The sequence below is a fragment of the Onychostruthus taczanowskii genome, unplaced genomic scaffold (assembly GCF_017590055.1).
Source record: "Onychostruthus taczanowskii isolate IOZ18803 unplaced genomic scaffold, ASM1759005v1 scaffold1, whole genome shotgun sequence".
In the NCBI taxonomy this organism is placed as follows: Eukaryota; Metazoa; Chordata; class Aves; order Passeriformes; family Passeridae; genus Onychostruthus; species Onychostruthus taczanowskii.
In genome coordinates this window covers 5129391-5149195 of record NW_024496525.1, presented here as the reverse complement: position 1 = coordinate 5149195, position 19805 = coordinate 5129391, and the positions used below count along the sequence as shown (strand labels likewise).

Genomic DNA, 19805 nt, shown 5'->3' with positions numbered 1-19805 from the left:
AAGACCTGTGTGTGCTGAAATTTGGCATTAGAATTTCCCAGGATCAAATGTCTGTAACTGGGCAATCCTAAAATAATTTTTTTTATTAGTTTCTTCATCCTTTGTCTAACAAAGGCATAATGAGAAGAAGCACTGAGCACATAGAATTGTACAATGATTTGGGTTGAAAGGGACCTTAAAGATCACCTGGCTCCTGCTCCCTTGCCTAGACCAGGTTGCTCAATGCATATCTAACCTGGGCTTGAACACTTCCAGTGACGGGGCATCTACAGCTTCTCTGGACAACCAGTTCCAGTGCTTCACCACCCTCTGAGAAAAGAATTTCTTCCTAACAAAGCAAAACTATGTCCAATTTTTCATTGTTACCAAGTGTCTGCAGACATAGGACAGGTATTTTAACCATGTATTTTGAGACCAGCCTTCTTAACAGCCTCTCTGCTTCTCTTCAGTACTTCATGTGAAGATGCTGGGATTGTAAAGCATTAAAAATACGTAGTACATTTGTACTGAACTCTCTATAAATCAGCAGAAAGTCATAGAATGAACAAGAATTCATAAGCAAACAAATATTTAAAATAATTAGTGTGCACGTCTTTGAATTTATTTGAGGAGTGTTGGTTTAGAAGCAGTATGCATAAGTTGAAAGAATTATAACAGTCATTTGAGGTTCCATTTCTGAATTAGAAATGCTTTTATAAGGAAGAGATAGGAGTTAGTTTGGTGAGGTTGGTGAAGACATTTTCAATAGAGAGAATAAAATAACTCTTAGACTGTTGAGTTTCAAAGGTTTTTTAAATATTGTATAGCTGTAATAACACCTACCAGTGACAGACCGGTGCAGCTGTAGATACAGCAATGTTACACCTGCCAGTGTAACATTAATTATTGTCTGCTAAAACCTCCTTCAAGGACATAGAGGGAGATTACTAAGGGCACAAGTTTATAGTGTATATATAGTATATATATATATAGCAGTGTATGCATAGTAGTGTATATAAGTAGCATTTTCAGCACCCACTGAACATGATCCTTGCAAGTTTGGTTGTATTACTGACAAAGTAATGAAGGAAACCATCGTTACAGAGACAGCCAGCTGGTGTCTTTTGTGTGGTAGCAAAGGTGAAAAATGCAGGTGCTGAATTAATGCAAAAGATGAAAAGAAGAGCATTATCAATTGACTTGGTGACAAAAGTAGAATGGATATGTGAATTTCATGCAGTGTGACCTTGTTTTGCATTGTTTTGTAACACCTCAGTGGAATAATCTTGGAATTAAATAATTAAACAAAAAACTTAAGAAAAATGTGTGTGGTTATATTTGAGAGGAAGATTCTTTATGGCCTGGAGTTTGGGGTTTTGGGGTGAAAAATAAAACTGAATACATGATATCCTGCCTGAAGAAACAGTTTGATTAATAGCTGAGATATGAAAAATTATGATGATAGAATACTTTGTTAGGGTATATTGTTTTTTTCCTCCTTTCCTGTTGTGTGCAGAACACTGGTATCATATCCAAACAATCATTAAACAATTTAACTTAGAAATTTAAATTAGACATTCTGAAAGGTGCTTATAGCTGTTCTATATTCTGATTCAGCAGTTCCTTTATTTTCCGTAGAGCTAATAGATGCTCAGGGGAATGGGCTTAAAAAAAAAAAAAAAAAAAAGAAAAGAAATAATTTTCTAGTGATATTTGATCTTAGTTTTGAAAGAAATTATTCTGTGAATGGTGAAACTTACAGTTTTTCTACTACTTTGTGTACTGCTACCCTTATGACCTCCAAATTTCTTAGTATTTTCAGCTTCATACTACAGCTTACCTTTCTGATCAGTACCTAGGTGCACTTTTGGGATTAGGCTTGTATTTATATGCCACCTAAAACTAATGCTGGTCGACCAGCTGATTGGTGTCTCTTAAGATGGATGTGAGCCATTTTAATTGAATTTAAACTATCTGTCTCTGTATCAGTGTACTAATTTGGGTTCTGTCTTTAATCACCAATTTTCATTAAATTTGCAGGAACTGAAAGTCTTTGAGAGCTGTCCTATTTATTTGAAATTAAAAGCTATTGTGGTGGAAAGACAGATGGTTTGATCCAGTAAAATTTGTTTTCTGGTGAAAATAGAAGCAAGTGAAAATCAAACCAGAAGGTCTGGTTTCCAGTTCTTTCTGAGCTATGGGCTAAATTCTCTGCTGAGTTAACTTTGAAGCATTTAAAAGGAAGAAAATGTGTTATTTTATTGTGGCTTAATCTCAGCTGGCAACCAAGTACCACAAAGCCTCTTGCTCATTTCCCCCACCCCGCTCCTGACCCTGTGGGATAGGGAAAAGAACTGGAAAGAAGGTACATGTATGTACATTAGCTTCCTTGTACTTTTTGCTTTCCATCCATAGTTGAAATAAGTCTACTACTGAAACAGTCTACTTCTTTAATATATTATCATTATAAATAATAAATTAGGTATGTACAAAACATAAAAAATTAGTACAAAACATAAAAAAATTAAGGTCTCAATTCTTCAGTCTACTAAGTGCAGAACAACTGTAAAATTTTTACCTACAGAGATAAATAAAACAATATTCTGCTCCATGGGGAAATTATTTGCCAAAGCGTAGCTGGTTTATATAGATAGTCTTCTTACAGTCATCTCTGCTTCAGCTCCTGGAATAAGAGAAAGAAGAAAGATTGCGGGGAGCAAAGCAAACATACACGTGGCAGACTTATCTTGTGTGATTTTTCAGTGCAGTAAGTTTAGGTTTGTGACAGACATTAGTAGGTTGTTACCCTCTTCAGCCCACCAGACTTTTTGTCTGCTCATAAATCAGCTTTGGAACGACTGTAGTCTTTAGCTCATGCGTCACATTGGCTGAGTACTCCAGACTGAAAACTGAGTAGCTCAGGAGATGTTTTGTGTATCAAATACTGCTGTCTTAGAGATGGTGCTGCTCTTTATAGCACATGCAGTAGGAGATAAATTTTCCTTTGTCACATGTCTATTAGAATTCACAATAGCAAAATTTAATTGCATTGTTAGTTGTTAACTTACCTTGTTACTCAGCTTCTGCTGGAGCTAGGTAGCATAGGATCAGACAGCTGCAGTTTTTGGAAATCACATTTGTTTAGATGTATCTGAGGCCAAGGTATGTGTCATACCAACAACTAGCAGGAGATGGGTTGATGAAAAGTTCTAAGTGCATGTTCTCTTTTAGTGTCTGGTGTGGATTTTAAGACAGAGCTGAAAGAGTGGGTTTGAAGAGCTTATATGAAGTGAAAATCAATTGAGAACTATAATATATTGTAATGGCATTTGTATTTCAATTGCCTGTTCTTTCCTTACTCAACTGATCCCTGAAATTTTCATTTGTTTTAAACTGGTGCTGACACATTCTAGGCATTGTATTAGACTGCAAAATCTATTATGTTCAAAAAGGGGAGGATTGGAATATGAATTGTTGAAGCTATGAAAAAAGTTTTCAAATAATTGAAACTGTGTGTAGTTCCAATCATGGAAATAGATTTCTGGTGGAATTTGAACTAAGAAATTATCTTTTTTCGAGGGAAAAGATAAAAAAGGAGAATTCTAACTTTAACAAAGGAAAATTGGGCTAACAAAAATGGCTGCTTCTCTACCTATCCCCTATGGCTTTTGAGCCCTACTCTAGAGGCAGCACTGCTGGCTTCTCGGTGCAAAACCTAGACACCTGGGAATACTCAGTCATGGCCTGATTGACTGGGAGAGCCATGGTGTGTCTCAGATATAATGTAAAGAACCAGTATTGATTTTTTCTTTTCATGCTGATTTTCTAGTTTCTGTGACTGCAGTAACAAGTTAACTTTTTTGCTCTGTGTAACCTTTCCAATGTTGCCTCAAGCAATAAACCTAGAGCATTTATCTAGAGACACTGAATTGAGCTAAGGAGAGTGATTTGCCTCCTCCACAGCCACTCCAAAAAAGCAGCATTCATAGGTTTGTAAGCATAGTGTTTCCCAGGAGTCTGAAAGCTGTGTGCTTAGTGGAAATAGTTCACTTTGCTAGGAGCTGCTAATCTCCTGCATGTAGATTATCTGAAACATTGCCAAATGCTTTCAGGGCAGCAACACCTCCAAAAAACCCTGATGTTACATTAAGAAAGTACCTTTATAATTAGAAAAATTCATTGTACTCTCTGGATCTGCTTGATTCATCTGCATGTATCTTCAAAATATTTTTTTGACTTAAATTTGAAGGATTTAGTATTTTTCTTTGGCTACATGAGATGTGAGATGCATGAAAAGTTCTGAAACAGTTTCAGAAGTTATGCAAATGCTCAGAAGTTTATAAGTTCTGTTCTGAATTAGGCAAACTTGATTTGACCTACAGAGTGTCACTTATGTCAAGAGAGACATGGTAGAATTATTTTATTATAGTTGTGTGCCATTATAATACTGCTGCTGAATAAGTGACCAGCTGCATTACTAAAAGGTATTTTATTGCATCTTGAAATATAACAGAGTGACATATGCTTTTACTTCCAATTATAGAAACTATACTTTAAGGCAAGAGACAATGAAAGGCTTTCGATGTCTTTGCTGGAATAAAGAATTCAGAATTTACTTCATGATAAGCTCATAGATAGAAACAATATTCATGCTTTTTTTTTTTTTTTTCCCTTTTTCTTTCATTCCCATCCAGGTGATTCTCAGATAATTGAAATCATGTTAGGGCAGATAAGGATGACTGTGACTTTAACATTCAAAAGCATTTGAATTGGTACACAATGAATTTCCTCATAAGGACATTTCTTCCCCAGGACAGAAGTGGAATAGGTCAGATTTTTAGTTTTTGTAAACTGAATGGGATAATTTAGTTATAATATGACATTTCCTAGTCTTTTTCTCTTGCTTTGTCCAGCAACCAAAGCATTTCTGTCTTAGCTGTTAAGCAGAAATTGAAGTTGTGATGCTAGAAATGAAAGTGACATTTCATCCTAGGTTTCATATTTTCCATTATTCTCAGAAGAACAGAAATATTTAACTAAGTAAATCTGAATATAGTCCTTCCTTTTCAGCACTCATGCCAGAGGCAAAAGACAGCAAACGTTTGGTTTCATCTTCTGAAACTATATCCTCTTGAGATTTGTGGAATTTGTATTTGCATCTATTTTAAAGTTAAGCTCTCAGTGCCCTCCTGGGAAAATACTATTCATTAAACTACATATTTTTTAAAATTTATATGTATTTTCATTGTTTTGGCAGTGATGCTATATTACTCTTAGTTGGATGATTTACCAACCTGAGAACTACTAAGGAGATTTAAGTGCTTTTTTTAAAAAAAATTGTTTCCCCTAAAATTTATCAGTTTTAAAACATTTTGAGCTATTCTTTTTCTAATTGCATGGTACTGTGAAATTTCTGCAACTACAGTGTAATGTTTCATTTCAGGGTAATGTTCAGTGTGGAATATGATATAAAATTAAAGATATGGCAGACAGACAGTTGAGTCTGTCCTGCCTGAACGTGAAATGTGTTCTGAGCACCATTTAAACTGGATAATGATGTGCAAAGTCTCAGATCTGTGGAATATCATCTGAATTCCTCTTCATGTTAAGAACACCCTAGAAAATATCCTCTGCTTTAACTAATACTGGTTCAGCTCTCGTTGTACTACTCTAGCAGATATTGATTATATGGGCTGCTGAATCCTTTTTTAAAGATGTTGTTGCATAATCCTGCTGGATTCAATAATTAGATTTATTGACAGTAATGGCGACTCCTGATTTATTTAAATGATACCTCTCTATAGCATCTGTTGGTGGATAAGAAAAAATTATACATATATATTTAGGTAGAGAGAGGTGAAAGTGTTTTCTCTTAATAAGGTATCAATTATGTATTGTGGTTATCTTTGTGTGTATATATCAAACCAGACTTTTTAATGTATTGTGGAAATTAAAAAAAAAAATCTTAAAAATTGTCGTGAGTTTTGGGAGAGCAGACAGATCACCAGTACCTCTCTAAGTACAAGTCAGAGGTGAGGTAGATAATTCAAGCTTCTTTTGTTCATTGTTACAAGAAAGAAAAAGAACCATTTATTGGGAAGATAAGACTGCATAAAAGAAAGCGCATTTAATAGTCCTGGCGGTTTTGTCTATATGTAATGATTAATTAAGTGGTAGCCTGGATTGGATATCTCTCTTAGGCAAAGTAATAATATCACAGTTTGATTTAAAAAAAATTAAATATCTACTAATTATGACTGCCATCAATTATATAATTCCTTCTGTAATACTTTTATTTGAATAAAAGAAGGATGGGAAAATATATTCTCTGATTATAAAGCATCAATTGACTTATGATCACAAGATATCTAGACTATCAGGGAAAAAATGCTGGTTTTCAGAAACTGGAAGAGAAAGAAATATTTTAAATTCTCTAGTGCAGCCTTTGGTTTTTATTGGTCAGCCAGTTAGTGCCCACTTGAATTTCCACTGAGAACTTGTAGCTGCACAGTAAACTGAAATAAAATCTCAAGAGATATGTTGTGGCTCTGTACTCACTTTGTAGATGCCAAGTTCAGTAGTCAGAGGGCTTCTTTCTGACAATGAGTCTCTTTCCTGTTCTCTGACAGCCACGAGCTGTTGCTGGCTTTCGAGGAACGGTACGATACGCATCAATCAACGCTCACAGAAACAGAGTGAGTATCACAGTCTGGATCAAAACCATCTCATGCAGCTGGAAGCAGTCAGTTACACAGTTACTGTTCATTTCCTTTTTTGTATTCTTATCTGTGCATTTATTATGTAGAAATTAACAGCTATAAATTTTGTGAAAGGATAATGTAATTTAAAGTAGTTGAGGAAAAAAGTTTTTGTAAAAATAATAGTGATTCTAACACTTATCTTTGGTGTTCAGTTGTATTGCAAGTTAATAAGTTAAAAAAGTGAAGCTACTGAGTTTTGTGAGGTACATAATGCTCAGTATGTTGTCTTAACATCATACTGAGTAAGCAGAGATTTGCAATGTTATTTTAACACACTTCAACTTTTATTTTATTTCTCTCTGTCTTCTGTGGAAATTTACTTGTATGTTTCTCCTTAAAATAGCCACTTGATTTAATTAACTTGTTTTGCAGCATAGGTTATATTAAATTTTATATAATAATTTAAGCTTTGAACAGTAAAGAACTTATCTTTCCATTTGTTTAGATATTTGTAATATGCTTTAAAATAATACTTCCTTTTACAGGAAATGGGTCGGCATGATGACCTCTGGTCTCTCTTCTACATGTTGGTGGAATTTGTGGTTGGGCAGCTGCCTTGGAGAAAAATAAAAGATAAGGTAAAGCTAGAGGTGAAACCAGAGCATAAAGGAGGTTTATTTCTGGCCAGAGAAATGCTGTGATAAAGATTCCTCTTAGAATCATTAATTAATTTTAACATTATATTTTCCAGTGTTTTCTAGTGTTAGTTCTTGTGACTAGTGTCATGGTATAAAAAGCAATCAAATTTCACTAAGTGTTCTGGGAAGAAAGGAGGTTATACTTTTAGATTTAAATTATTGTAAAGGGCAGAAGTGTATATTTGCCCCTTACTTCATTATTCCTGTTATCGCTTGAGTATTTTTATTTCAGCTATCACACGCTTTTGATTATTTGTCAAGTAGGTATTTCTTGTTTGATGGTGAACAAAAGTGGATTGCGCAATATGCAATAGTGCTTTTAGTCATATGTCATAGGTGAAGTATGCAAAGAAAACATCTAATCAGCCTGGTATTACTTCTTTTGAAATCATACTGAAACCAGGGTACTCTCTGATGTGGTTTATGTATTGGTAGATAGCAGTGTGTTGTATAGCATCTTCTTTTTGGTTTGGATTTATGCATCTTACACGACTGAATATACACCAAAAAGTGACTGAACTTGACATGATGCAACAAGACATTCAGATCTTTAAAACATACTAATAGAAAGGGTTGGAGCATTTAGTGACAGCTCTTCATACCAGTCAGCATTCAAACAGACAACACGAACAACACAAGCACAGTAGAAAACTAAATGGCTTTTCATATTGAATTTGAAGTTTGTACATTATTTTGCAAGTGTACTGAGGCCAAAACCAGAGTCTCCTATCTTGCTCTCTGGTGTAGAATGGCCTTTCTCAGTAACATTCAGTGTAATGTAGTGACCCATCTCTCTGGCTAGTAGTGTATTGAATGGCTGTAGCATGAATGTGAGTATGTTGTAACAGAGAAGGAAGATGTGCCAATGTTTGTTGTGTTACTTACTCCTAGGAGCAAGTGGGCTCCATTAAAGAAAGGTACGAACACAGGCTTATGTTGAAACATCTCCCTCAAGAATTCAACGTCTTTCTGGATCACATTTCTAATTTGGATTACTTCACAAAGCCTGATTACCAGGTAAACACTTGTACTATTTTGTCCTTCTGTTTTATAAAGAAGGGAATTTTACGCTGTTTCATCTCCAATTTACTTTGATTTCATTGTGTAATCTTGATAGTTATTATGGTTTGTGCCACCACAAAGTTAATTTAATGACCATTTAGTGCCATGGAAACTTTATGGTTCAAATGTTATTTTTTTTTCATTTGGGAAGTGTAAGGCTGTTAAGTTTCTAAAAACAATTGACACCTGGTTTTCAGTCAGTATTCTGTTAGGATTGGGAGCTATCCTACTATCACAGTCTCTAGTACGTGCTCTGTAAGTTAATTGATCAGATTGTTCTCTCAGGGATTGTCATTCTGGCGGTTTTCCAAAGTCTGGAACTCAGCACCTACAGCTAGAGCACAACATACACTCATGGTGTGTTTTCAAAACTGAAGTATTGTGTAAAGAGATCACAGAAGACCAGTCATTTTTCTTTGTTTAAGAGAAACAAAGAGAGTTCTTTCTTTGTTTAAGAGAGTATTGCCTGCTGAAATGGACAGCCTCTGCTCAGTGGTAAGGTGCTATGTGCCGAGAGGATACGCTGTAAAATGTGTCTTAAATCACTCAGTGTTGACCTAGGATTAAACAATAAATAAATGCAAAACTTTTTCCCAGTTTGTGGAAAGCAGCAGAGGAGTGCTCAGAAAAAGCAGGGAGGGAGAGACTTGAGAGTTTATTCAGCCTCGCACACTGGGAGAGGTTGCACTGATCAAACTGCACACCATGGCAAGCTGTCCCTGTGTGCCTTCCTTCTGGCTCCCAGAAACATGCATTCCTGCTTCCCACTTGCAGGACCTGTCTGCCTCTGTGCCTTTGTTCAACTCCTTAAATCAGTGAAATCAGAAGGAATGAGTTTCTGTTGTTCCAAGTGTAATTGGTTCAACTGAATAAATAAATCTGACTAGCTCTGGAACTGTAACTTTGATAGGAGCAACTCTACTTTGCTTGGTAAGATTTACAAAGAAATCAAGCGATATAAGAATTGAAATAAGAGCTGAAAATCTCAAGGAATAACTGATTTCCTGTTATGAGTGGATTTCTCTAAATATACTGGTACATGATTCTGCATATTTGCAAAACAAATCAATTTTTGTGAAAAAAATTGAATGTTAAAAAAAGTTATTACAAATCCAAAAAATGTTCAGTATTCTTGAAAAAGAAATACTTTGATTTCTTTTTTCCTCTTCTCCATTGCAAATTTCCATGAAATTTCTCCTATAGTTTACAATTAAATGAGGAAAAAGTTTTCGATGTTTTGTGTGCCTGGTTATAAAGATGTATTAGATTTTTTTTCCTATGGTGAAGAGTACTCTTGCAGAAATTTTGATGTTGCATAGAAAAACCTTGATTATAGACTGGTAACTACATTTTACATTACAGAATTTGAATGATAAAACATACAGACATTCATATTTTTGCAAATCCTTTTCTGTGATCTGTTGGTATCTAACACAGCACATGCACTCAGCAATTAACACAATACCAGGACAGAGTTTTTCCATGGTAGAGAAAGCGCAGTAATTTACAGTCCTGTGGCTATTCATGGAACATTTGCAGTTGTGTAGCTGCAGCCTGAGCCTTACAACAACAAGTCTTACTCATGTACTTTAGACCAGAGCCAGGTGGTTTTATTTAGAGCAGTGAGAAGGCTCTTTTAAACTCTGGTCTCTCTTAACTTGTGTTTGCAGTGGTGTTACTCCTACTTACTATATTCTTTGTATTTATGGGTGAGCATTGAACAAGAATGTATGTATATCCCTGCTTCGAAGAGTTTGTAGTCTAAAAAGTTCATCACCTAGGCCAAGAAGCCATGTTTGATTTGGCAATATCAGATGTTTATTTTTTTCAGGTATTTGTGCATACATTGCCTCAGCCTCCTGATATCAATAAGCATTTGAGTTTGCATTTGGCTTATAGCAGAAATTGTTGAAAAGATTTAAAAGACAATGACTTCAAAAATTACTTCAGAGACACTGCTTAATGTTTGGAGGAGGAGAAGAATTAAACACAGTATATAAAGGACAGAGTGAAGTATGGCTCTGTGCTCTTCAGTAGGATTACAGAAATGACTGGGACAGGTGACACACAGAAGGTTCTTGAGAGTAAAAATTACTTGGGTGAGACCACTCTATACAAGAGAAATGATCCAAACTTTCCATCTATTTTAAGTTGCCAAAGGGTATGCCAAAGGAGAGTGAGGAAAAATTTTCAGCATCCTGGATTGGGAAACAACCCAGATTTTTAGCTTCTAGGGGAAAAAAAACTTTAGAAATGTTACAGAGTAAGAGAATGATATGGACACAGCCTTCCCATCAGTGACTAGAATGAGACAAAGTTAATTTCACAGAGGGAGGAAAGTGATGCCATTTTTTTCTCTGTCATGGACACAAATTTTCTAAAGGCTTTTTCATAAAATGGGAATTGAACACTTAGACATTTATATAGTATAAATGTCAGCATTATGTGAAGTAAATGATATATGATTCTTAATACAGAAATGTATGAATTAGCAGATAAGTATCCTTTCCTACACCTCATTCATTTCCTTGGTTTCATGGTGTTACCAAATGTATTATTTTCTCTTCATCTGCTAGAGAGCCATTGTATGGTATTCTGCAGCAATGTAGTTATGCTTCTCTTTGTGTATTTCTGTCTTTCTGTAAAAGTCTACGGTGTATCTTTGCCTCATGCCTCTTAAAAACACAGATGTGGGTGGATTTTTTTTACTGTTTTAGTAAAATGGAATTTTGTATATCTTGGCCTCAAAATCATGAAAAATGAGAAGTGTTTCATATAAAAACCCCTTTTTAATGTTGTTTTCAATATTAGAGGATGACATTTCTTAATACTTTGATGTCTTAAAAAAAAATGAAGCTTATTAACTTTTTTCTTTATTTTCAGCTCCTCATGTCTGTGTTTGACAACAGCATGAAAACATTTGGAGTTGTTGAAAGCGACCCTTTTGACTGGGAGAAGAGTGGAACTGATGGCTCTCTGACAACAACAACAACTTCAACCACGCCTCAGCTGCACACTCGTCTTACGCCGGCTGCAATTGGGTATGCACGGTGTGGTCTCTTCAGTGGCAGCCACAGAGGGGCTTCCTACCAAAGGGAAATTATCTCCATAATTTAGTTTTTTTCTGCAGGAGTTTGAATGCATAGAGAAGTGAGGTTTGGGAGCATTTGATGTATTTCCCTTTTTAGGGTTCCAGTTTATACTCTCCTGAAAGATCAGCACTGCAGTCCTAAAATTACAGCAATAAAAATAGTACTCCAGGAAATTGCATGTAAATTTGCTCATCCATCCTTTGCTAAATCGTATTTTGTGAAACCAAATAATGTGTCCTGAGTTTAAGTGCCTGGAAATTTAACTGCCTGGAAACAAACCCATTGTTTTCTGTAATCTTGAAATAAAATTCTAGCTGCAATTTCCTTTATAAGTTTGAAAAATGACTGGATCTTTATAAGAAATTTGGAAGTAGATTTTGGTTATGTTTGAAATAATATTTATTATGTTGTATGAGACATTCTGTAATGAAGTAAATTGGACAAGATGTGGTGTTCAATAATACCCATACTCATCTCAGGGGACTGAAGAATGTAGGAGGTGTTTATGGATGAACATAAGAAGTGTTTATGGGTGCCATTAATTTTTTTGAATGGAAGAATACATAGAGAAGAATCAGGAGAGAAGTTGAGCCTGGACATAAACTCTAGCAAATTTTCTCAGAAGTGGCTTCAAAAACATTCAAAAAATCAGCTTTATGTGATTGCTTGTTTTTTTTTTTTAATTTACATATTTAGTTATGTACCTAAAGTAAATAAATTGTGACAGCCAGGAAGTTCATAAACTCTAGCAAATTTTCTCAGAAGTGGCTTCAAAAACATTCAAAAAATCAGCTTTATGTGGTAGCTTGGTTTTTTAAAATTTACGTATTTAGTTATGTATCTAAAATAAATAAATTGTGACAGCCAGGAAGTAGGAGGTGTTATATTAAATAATTTCCAAGATTTATTTTTCTGCAGAAATGTGTGGGGTTTTTTTTGTAAGTTTTTGTTTTCTGCAGAAATGTGTGGGTTTTTTTTTTTTTTTTTGTAAGTTTTTGTTTGTTTCTTTCTTTTAAAATAGAAAATAATTTCTGTAAACACATGAGAGTATAAAAATTTTTACTTTTCTGTTTTTTTTTTTAAACTACTTTTGTAGAATTGCCAATGCCACTCCTATCCCAGGAGATTTGCTGAGGGAAAATACAGATGAAGTATTCCCTGATGAACAGCTCAGTGATGGAGAGAATGTTATTCCTGTTGGTGTATCACCAGAGAAACTACCTGGATCCCCTGGACATCAGCGTCCTCAGGAAAAAGATGTTTGGGAAGAAATGGATGCAAACAGAAACAAAATAAAACTGGGGATCTGTAAGGTACTTTCAAGTCTGCATTGTGACGATGATTTTTGAACAGCTTTGTGTTCTTGTAGTGCACATAAGATATAATTAATAAGGCAGTTGTACTGATACTGATTAGCCAGAATAATCTAAGAAAATGATTTATAGTAGAGATAACATATTTTATATGATGAAAAAAGCAGACAGGCTTTTGGGCCTTGTGTCACTTTATCAGGTCTTTATGATTAATAGCTTGCTGATAATTTGGGACTCTTTGTAGTTTACTCATATTAATTTTCTTCAGACATGATCTTCATTCTTGCTCACTGAGTGAAATCAAAGAAATTTTCCTGCATCTTGCATGTGTAGAAGCTAGATACTAAATGTGCAAAAGAAGATTTTAATGTTCTCCAGTTGGCAAATCATCAGTGTGATTGGCAGTATCCATTTAATTCACTTGGTGGTTTTGTCTCCATAAGATATGGTGGTTTTGTCTCCTTTGTACTGATTCAGAGGTTCATTGGCTGGTCTTTAGAAGAGAACACTGCTTTATTTTCAGAAATGGTTTCTGAGAATTGGTTCCTGTCTTCATTATTCACAATCACAGTATTTCATACTTAGACAGATGTTGCCAGTTTCTTGATATAACAGTGTTTTTAACATGAAAACAGATTTGGTATAAAATATTCTTTATCTAGGAGGGCTGTCTAGTTTTGAAGCTGTTACTCCTTATTTGCTAGGAAAACAAATATATTATGGGAAAGACCAAGGCATGGGGCCTGTTTTCAAATGTGCTTATTTGTTTGTTTGTTTTTACCAAAGAGAGAGAAAGGCGATTGTTCTAGTTCAAACAGAGGCACTTTCTGTTACACCTGTAGAAACCAAGGATGATCATGATTTCCTGGCTCTAAATCATATTCAGTTATTATTCTAAATCATATTCAGTCATTATTAAGATACAATGCAGTTGAGTTAAAACACAGTTTAAAATCACAGAAATATTTAGCAGGTTTACTGTATAACAGTGTTATATGCTCCAGAGAATAAAAAAAACAGCTTGGAAGCTAACTTCTCTTTAATAAGAGCACTTGACTGTAAAGCAGACCAAAGATGCTACCAAATGCTAGGTTTCAGACTATTATTAAAGAAATTTCAGAGATGGGCGTGAAGTGTCGGAGTAAATGTAACTGTATTACTGTGTCTTTGATACTCCTGTTCTCAGACTTACCCAGAACCGATATATTGCCCGTATTTTGTCTGCTGTAGGTGTGTGCTGAAGAGCATATCTAAATTACCTTAACTATGGCATGAACTTAAGGACCATTCCAAATACAAATAAAAACTTGAAGGGCCTTTACCATGTAGTACCTTGTGTTCCTCTTGTTGTGCTACTCCTAGTGAGTTACATTTTTACTTTACATTTTGCACAGGCTGCCACAGAGGAAGAAAACAGCCATGGACCAGGGAATGGAATGCTTAATGCCCCGAGCCTTGGTTCTCCAATTCGAGTTCGCTCAGAGACCACCCAGTTAGACAGAGATGTTCCCCTGGTGCGAAAGTTACGCTCCATTCACAGCTTTGAACTGGAGAAGCGTATGACGCTGGAGTCTAAGCCCGACACTGATAAGTTTCTTGAGACCTGGTAAAGAAATTATGTTATCATTTTGCTAGGATCTTTTAAGGATATGTGATTAGGATACTGTTATCTGTGCTGTGTGATGAGCAGGAATAGAGCTGTTGAGTATGCTTATGGAAGTTACAGCAAAGTATTTTCATAATATTGCTCAATTAATGGATTGCACTACTTGGTAGCTACTTTAGGAAATGATTACTGCTTGAATACAGTTGAAGTAGGACTTCCACACCTGGAATTATGTATTTCAAGACTTAGTGGTTGTAACCCTGGTATTTATTAACTTTTTCTTCAGGGCATACTCTTGACAGTCAGTACAAGTCATCTTGAATAAGACGGTTCACATCAGGTGCTCAATAGAAGTAGGATGAGATTAGGTTATATGACATGAGAAGGGAAGTTTACAGGAAGTGGAGTGAAAAAGTTAGAAATCTACCTGCATGCAGCAGACTTAGTTATGCCCAAAGATGTTGCACCAGCATAAAAAAATCTTGGTGGAAGACAGAGAACTTAAAATGGAATTTGAAGGTAGAGAAGAGACAGATGTATGAAAATGGATTCAGTTTGCCTGTGTCTAGAAAAAATAAGGGGAGGGGGACACAGTGAAATCTGACTGAAAGGCAGAGGCTGAGTGGGGACAGTAGAAGAGAGCTGGGGTCATGACAATGGCAAAATCCTTCTGAATGCTTCATAGGGGAGCTAGGGATTTGAATTTGTTTGATGAAGCAAATTATGCAAAGCCTAAGTAAGGAATCGATCAAAGCAATAAATAACATTCTTCTTGAAAGCATATAACTGCTGCAGGAGACATCTGTTTCTTTGTTCCTCTTTGAGTATCTGCTTTGTAACAAATTAAGTACAGTGGACATCTGTGGTAACCTCACTACAGAGTTTTTTTCTCTCACAATTCTCCCTTCTGGTAATTATATTTACAATACAATGTGATATACATTACAACTAAAATTAAAAATGTGTACATTTCTAAGACCGTTCATCCATTTTTACTTGACACCATACTTATTTGTCTCAAATTGTGGATCTTTGCACCATTGTAGGCTGTTCTAGAATATGACAACAGATTTTTATATAAATCTAGTTTTTTTTCTTCTGAAAACACTCAAATGTAACTTATATGATTTAATTAATTCTTAACTAATTCATATATTAACTTCTTTTCTCTAAGTTTGGAGAAGAAGCAGAAAGACTTGAAAGTGGCAGAGACTCCTGTTGCTGCTGTTCCTCCTCTTTCTCAGAAAACATCTCTTCCTGCTCCTGTGACTGCCCGCACAGACCATGTTTGGCACTATGATGAAGAGTATCTTCCAGATGCTTCAAAGCCTGTGTCAGCTAATTCTCCTGACCATGCTGATGGTGTTATGAGTAATGGATTTGTAGCTGTTAACCTAAGCTCCTGCAGGCAGGAGGTTGATTCTAAGGAATGGGTGATAATAGATAAGGAACGGGACTTGCAGGACTTCAGGACAAATGAGGCTTTAGGGCACAAAATGACTGGAAGTCCCTCAGATGAAGAGCCAGAGGTATTACAAGTTCTAGAGGAGTCCCTTCCAGAAGAGCAGTCCAGAGAGGGCGGTTGGGCAGGAAAAGATGTCCATGCCAAGAACCAAACTTCAGGGGTGGAGTTTGTTCTCGACATGGAATGTCATCCTGCTGCATCTGAACAGTTTACAGATAAATTGGAACTTCTGTCTGGAGCTGCAGGACAGCTTCTTGCGGCCACCCCTACAAGTCCTATGGAAGCTCAAGCAGAAGGAGCAATCACTCCGGTAAGAAAACCTCTTCTTCATTCAGAATTGTAAGAGGAAATGGTAAAGATGGTCACTAAAATACAGCAGTGTAGCAGAAATTCCTAGTTTCAACAGGTATGGAACTTGATTCTTGAAGACTGATCTTCCATATTCTGTTACACAGCTGTTTACAGTCACCCATGGAAGTGCTAATTGTTCTGCAAGTGTGATCCACAAAACTGGCCACATTTAGCAAAGAATTATCTATCTGTCTGTCTAAAGAAGATCCTTGTGCAGTGATTCCTAATCAGTGAGAGACACACATACGAACACATAGTTATTATATTTACAGTACATTAACATAAAATTGCAATTGAATATGTAAAATACTGTGCTAGAGTGTTCCAGAAAAAATGTCTGAAATTAAAGAAACAGTTACTTGCTCTCATGTCTCACTAAGATTTCTGCAGTGTTTGCTTCTGGAATTCACTTTGTTTCTTCCTGTTACTTCAGAAATTTCTAATGCTTCCTATACAAACAACTTGTTGCCTTTTATGAAATGTTGATGTTTTTCACTTCTAAAATACTTTTTCAGCTCCTACTTTACTTCTATATTTTTTTTGCCAAAACAGATTGCTTTGCTTTTGTTACGTATCCTTTTTTTTTTCTTTTTCTGAAGAATTCTCTGTTGCACAGTTTTTGAACATTCACTTTTTTCTCCTGTCACTGTTTCTAAACAAAGACTTCTTTGCCTTTACTTAAGGAGTGAGATTAATGGTTAAGTGATTGGGAGCCACCTCATGGTTTTATTTCTCCCCTTTTAAAGTAGGTATTGTGGCATCTCTGATCTAAAGGTCAATTCTTTTAAGTTCCCTTGAGCCAAGAAACCTGGCTATATTTTTTTCTTCTTGCATCACTGCTTTTTGTGAAAGTTACTGCCAGCTCATTAGAAAAAGAAACTTGTCACCAACTAGTCATTTATTATCAGGTGTGGAATATCTTTTGTAGTGAAAATGAGCTACTCAATGTAATTAACTATAGCAGCACAGTAAAATTTCAACTATGCCTAGATTCTTATGGAAAAGGCAAGATCATACCTTTCATAAGGCGTTGTATTTGGACATCATACTTTAAATTATGTAGTTTATAGAAGATTAGTTTTGTATAATAGAAAATACAGAACTGTGTTAAACAACAGATTTTTGAGATTTAGTTTGAAATATTAGTTGCATTAAAGAATTTTTGATGGTTAGAAATCTCTAAAGGTGAAAAATTATTTAAAATTTTTAAGTTGTTCGGGTTTTGTATTTTAAGGTCAGTTTTAGTTAAAATGAACAAGAAAGAGCAGCACTTCGTCCTGTAAAAAATACTAATTATCAAGTGTCTTATTTCAAAAGCCATTAAAAACAGCTTGTAATTTTCTATGCAAATGCACTATATAACTGTACACTTTATACAAATGTGGCTCTTTTGGGGGAAATAGCTGTTTTACTCTAAACTTAAAGTAGAGGTGGTACAAATATTATGTACTACAGTGCAAAAAATGGACAATATCTTTGTCTGAAAAGGAAGAAGCTTCAAGACATGAGAGCAGAAATGGTTGCAAACAAAGCTAATTATCATAAAATGAATTGGAAGAAATACTGGCTGAAGTAGAAACTCGAATGAAATTATATTTTACTCTGGCTTTGCAGGGAGATAAGTAGCATTTGTCATGACCTCAAAGAAGGGGGAAATTAATATAGTTTATGTTATGCTAGAGGGGCAAGTAGTGTTGTAAATGCAAGATGAATGGCATGAAGGAACTTGGTGTTTCAGAGGTGAATGATGCATGATAGAAAATGTAAACTGACCTAGGAATAAAGAAAATAGAAATTACTTGGTCAGTTTAGTAGCTGGGAACAGAGTGTGTCTATACAGTGTGACTACTCCAGCTGTGATGGCAATTTGGGGTAGTCTCCCATCTACTTCATTAGCCCTTGAAAGCCACACAAAGCCTAAGAGGCTATTTCAGGGTGAGTTTTTCTTTTTTGCCTTCATTGATGTATTCCACTTTATAAAGGGTACTTAAATATTCCCTATGATGGGTACTAGAACCTAGATCTTATAGGTGAGTGTTCTTGTCACTTCACCGGGAGCAAGTGTGTGTATATGCCTCTTCTTCCTGCCGTTTTCTCTGTTCAAAACTCCTGGTGACCTCAGGGAGCTGTTTGGTAGAGTCCTTTTCTTTCTTCCTCAGAGCACTTACCCTGAAACTGTTTTTTCATTGTGATCCTTGGTTGTGCATAAGATGTTCTTGTTCTTTAGTATTTTTTTCTAGGTAGCACCTTCCTGACAATAAAAATAATAGGCAAAGGTCATACTTTACTTTTTTGCTGATTTAATTATATTGCACCGGTTACTAAGAGTAGGCTTGGATCCCAGAATGTTAATTTTAGGACTGTAAATCAAGTGTGTGCTACTAAAAGGGGTTAAAATACATGTTGAAATTGTAGTAGTTTAGAAACTTACAATTACTGAAATAGTTTCACTCATTTCAGACAGCTTGAAACTCTAGGACATGCCAGCATTCATGATCATCATGCTTATGAATATATCTCCCATATGGGTATATATATTTTACTGACCTGCTTCACTGTCATTTAGAAGAAAGTACAGTTTTGCTTTTTGGGCTTATTTTGATAAGCTTGTTAAATATGCAAGCAATTACTTCAGTGGTGAATGCATAAAATAATTTTCCTATCGTAAGTCAAGTATTTTTTGAATATTTCCTTTTTACTTTGGTGAGTTTTCTTTGTTCTTCATTTCTTTCAGTGCTTTATTGCTCACTATTTTAGTCATGGATGTTTCTGTATGAGAAACTAGTATTTCATACACTCACCCATAATTTTATTTTCTCCTGAAGGAAAGAAATTTCTGGTCTACAGTCCTTCCATTTATAGATAAATATTCTTCCTGAAATTGTTTGTCTATGTGGACTTCCTGTAATTGTTGATAATATCACTTCTCACCTGTTATACACAGCATCAGCATTCTATTAAAAATGTAAAGTTGCACCAGTTAAGAAAGAAAACTTGAACTTAAAAAATAAGAGAGAAAAATGTGTAAGTTATTGGCTTGGGGATGAGAAAGTCTCAGGCATAAAAAAATTACGTCAAATTATGCTATCTATTATGAAAAAAAAAGGCCTGCAGGTAAGAGAAGCATTTTTCATGTTATCAGTCTTGGTTTTCCAGTTGCAATATGGATTCTGTGTGCTACCAGCAAAGACCAGTTTAATCTGGCTTAGTTGTGGGCACGTGATCACATATCTGTTGACTACTCAGAGCATGCTAAGGGTATCTGTCCTGACTTTATGCTTTAATAATAGCTTTATTTTGGCTTTGGCTGCAGTGTGTGATTTGCTGTAATATCTACTGGTATGAAGCTAATTTGTCAAAAGAATTTGAGCTGATCTACAGTAATAGTGAATTTATACTGGAGCAGCAGTTTGCATTATACAGCTCTAGTTTTCTTTTCCTACACCTGGTACTAATGAGCTAGAGCTGGACTTTGTGTGTTGTGGACCCACAGCCTTGTTAATTTTCTGTGTTGGCATTGAATTGCAAAAAACACTTG

General features: G+C 35.4%; 1 protein-coding gene across 2 annotated transcripts in view; it reads left to right on the top strand.

The window, feature by feature from the left end:
* The window catches only part of TTBK2 (tau tubulin kinase 2), a 73324-nt gene that overhangs the window by 40462 nt on the left and 13057 nt on the right, over nucleotides 1-19805 (top strand). For both annotated transcript variants that reach the window (XM_041400771.1, XM_041400683.1), the window contains exons 7-13: nucleotides 6609-6674; nucleotides 7226-7318; nucleotides 8270-8395; nucleotides 11324-11481; nucleotides 12629-12845; nucleotides 14240-14451; nucleotides 15626-16226. In XM_041400771.1, the coding sequence (XP_041256705.1) occupies nucleotides 6609-6674; nucleotides 7226-7318; nucleotides 8270-8395; nucleotides 11324-11481; nucleotides 12629-12845; nucleotides 14240-14451; nucleotides 15626-16226 (1473 nt within the window). The remainder of the gene's footprint in view (nucleotides 1-6608; nucleotides 6675-7225; nucleotides 7319-8269; nucleotides 8396-11323; nucleotides 11482-12628; nucleotides 12846-14239; nucleotides 14452-15625; nucleotides 16227-19805) is intronic.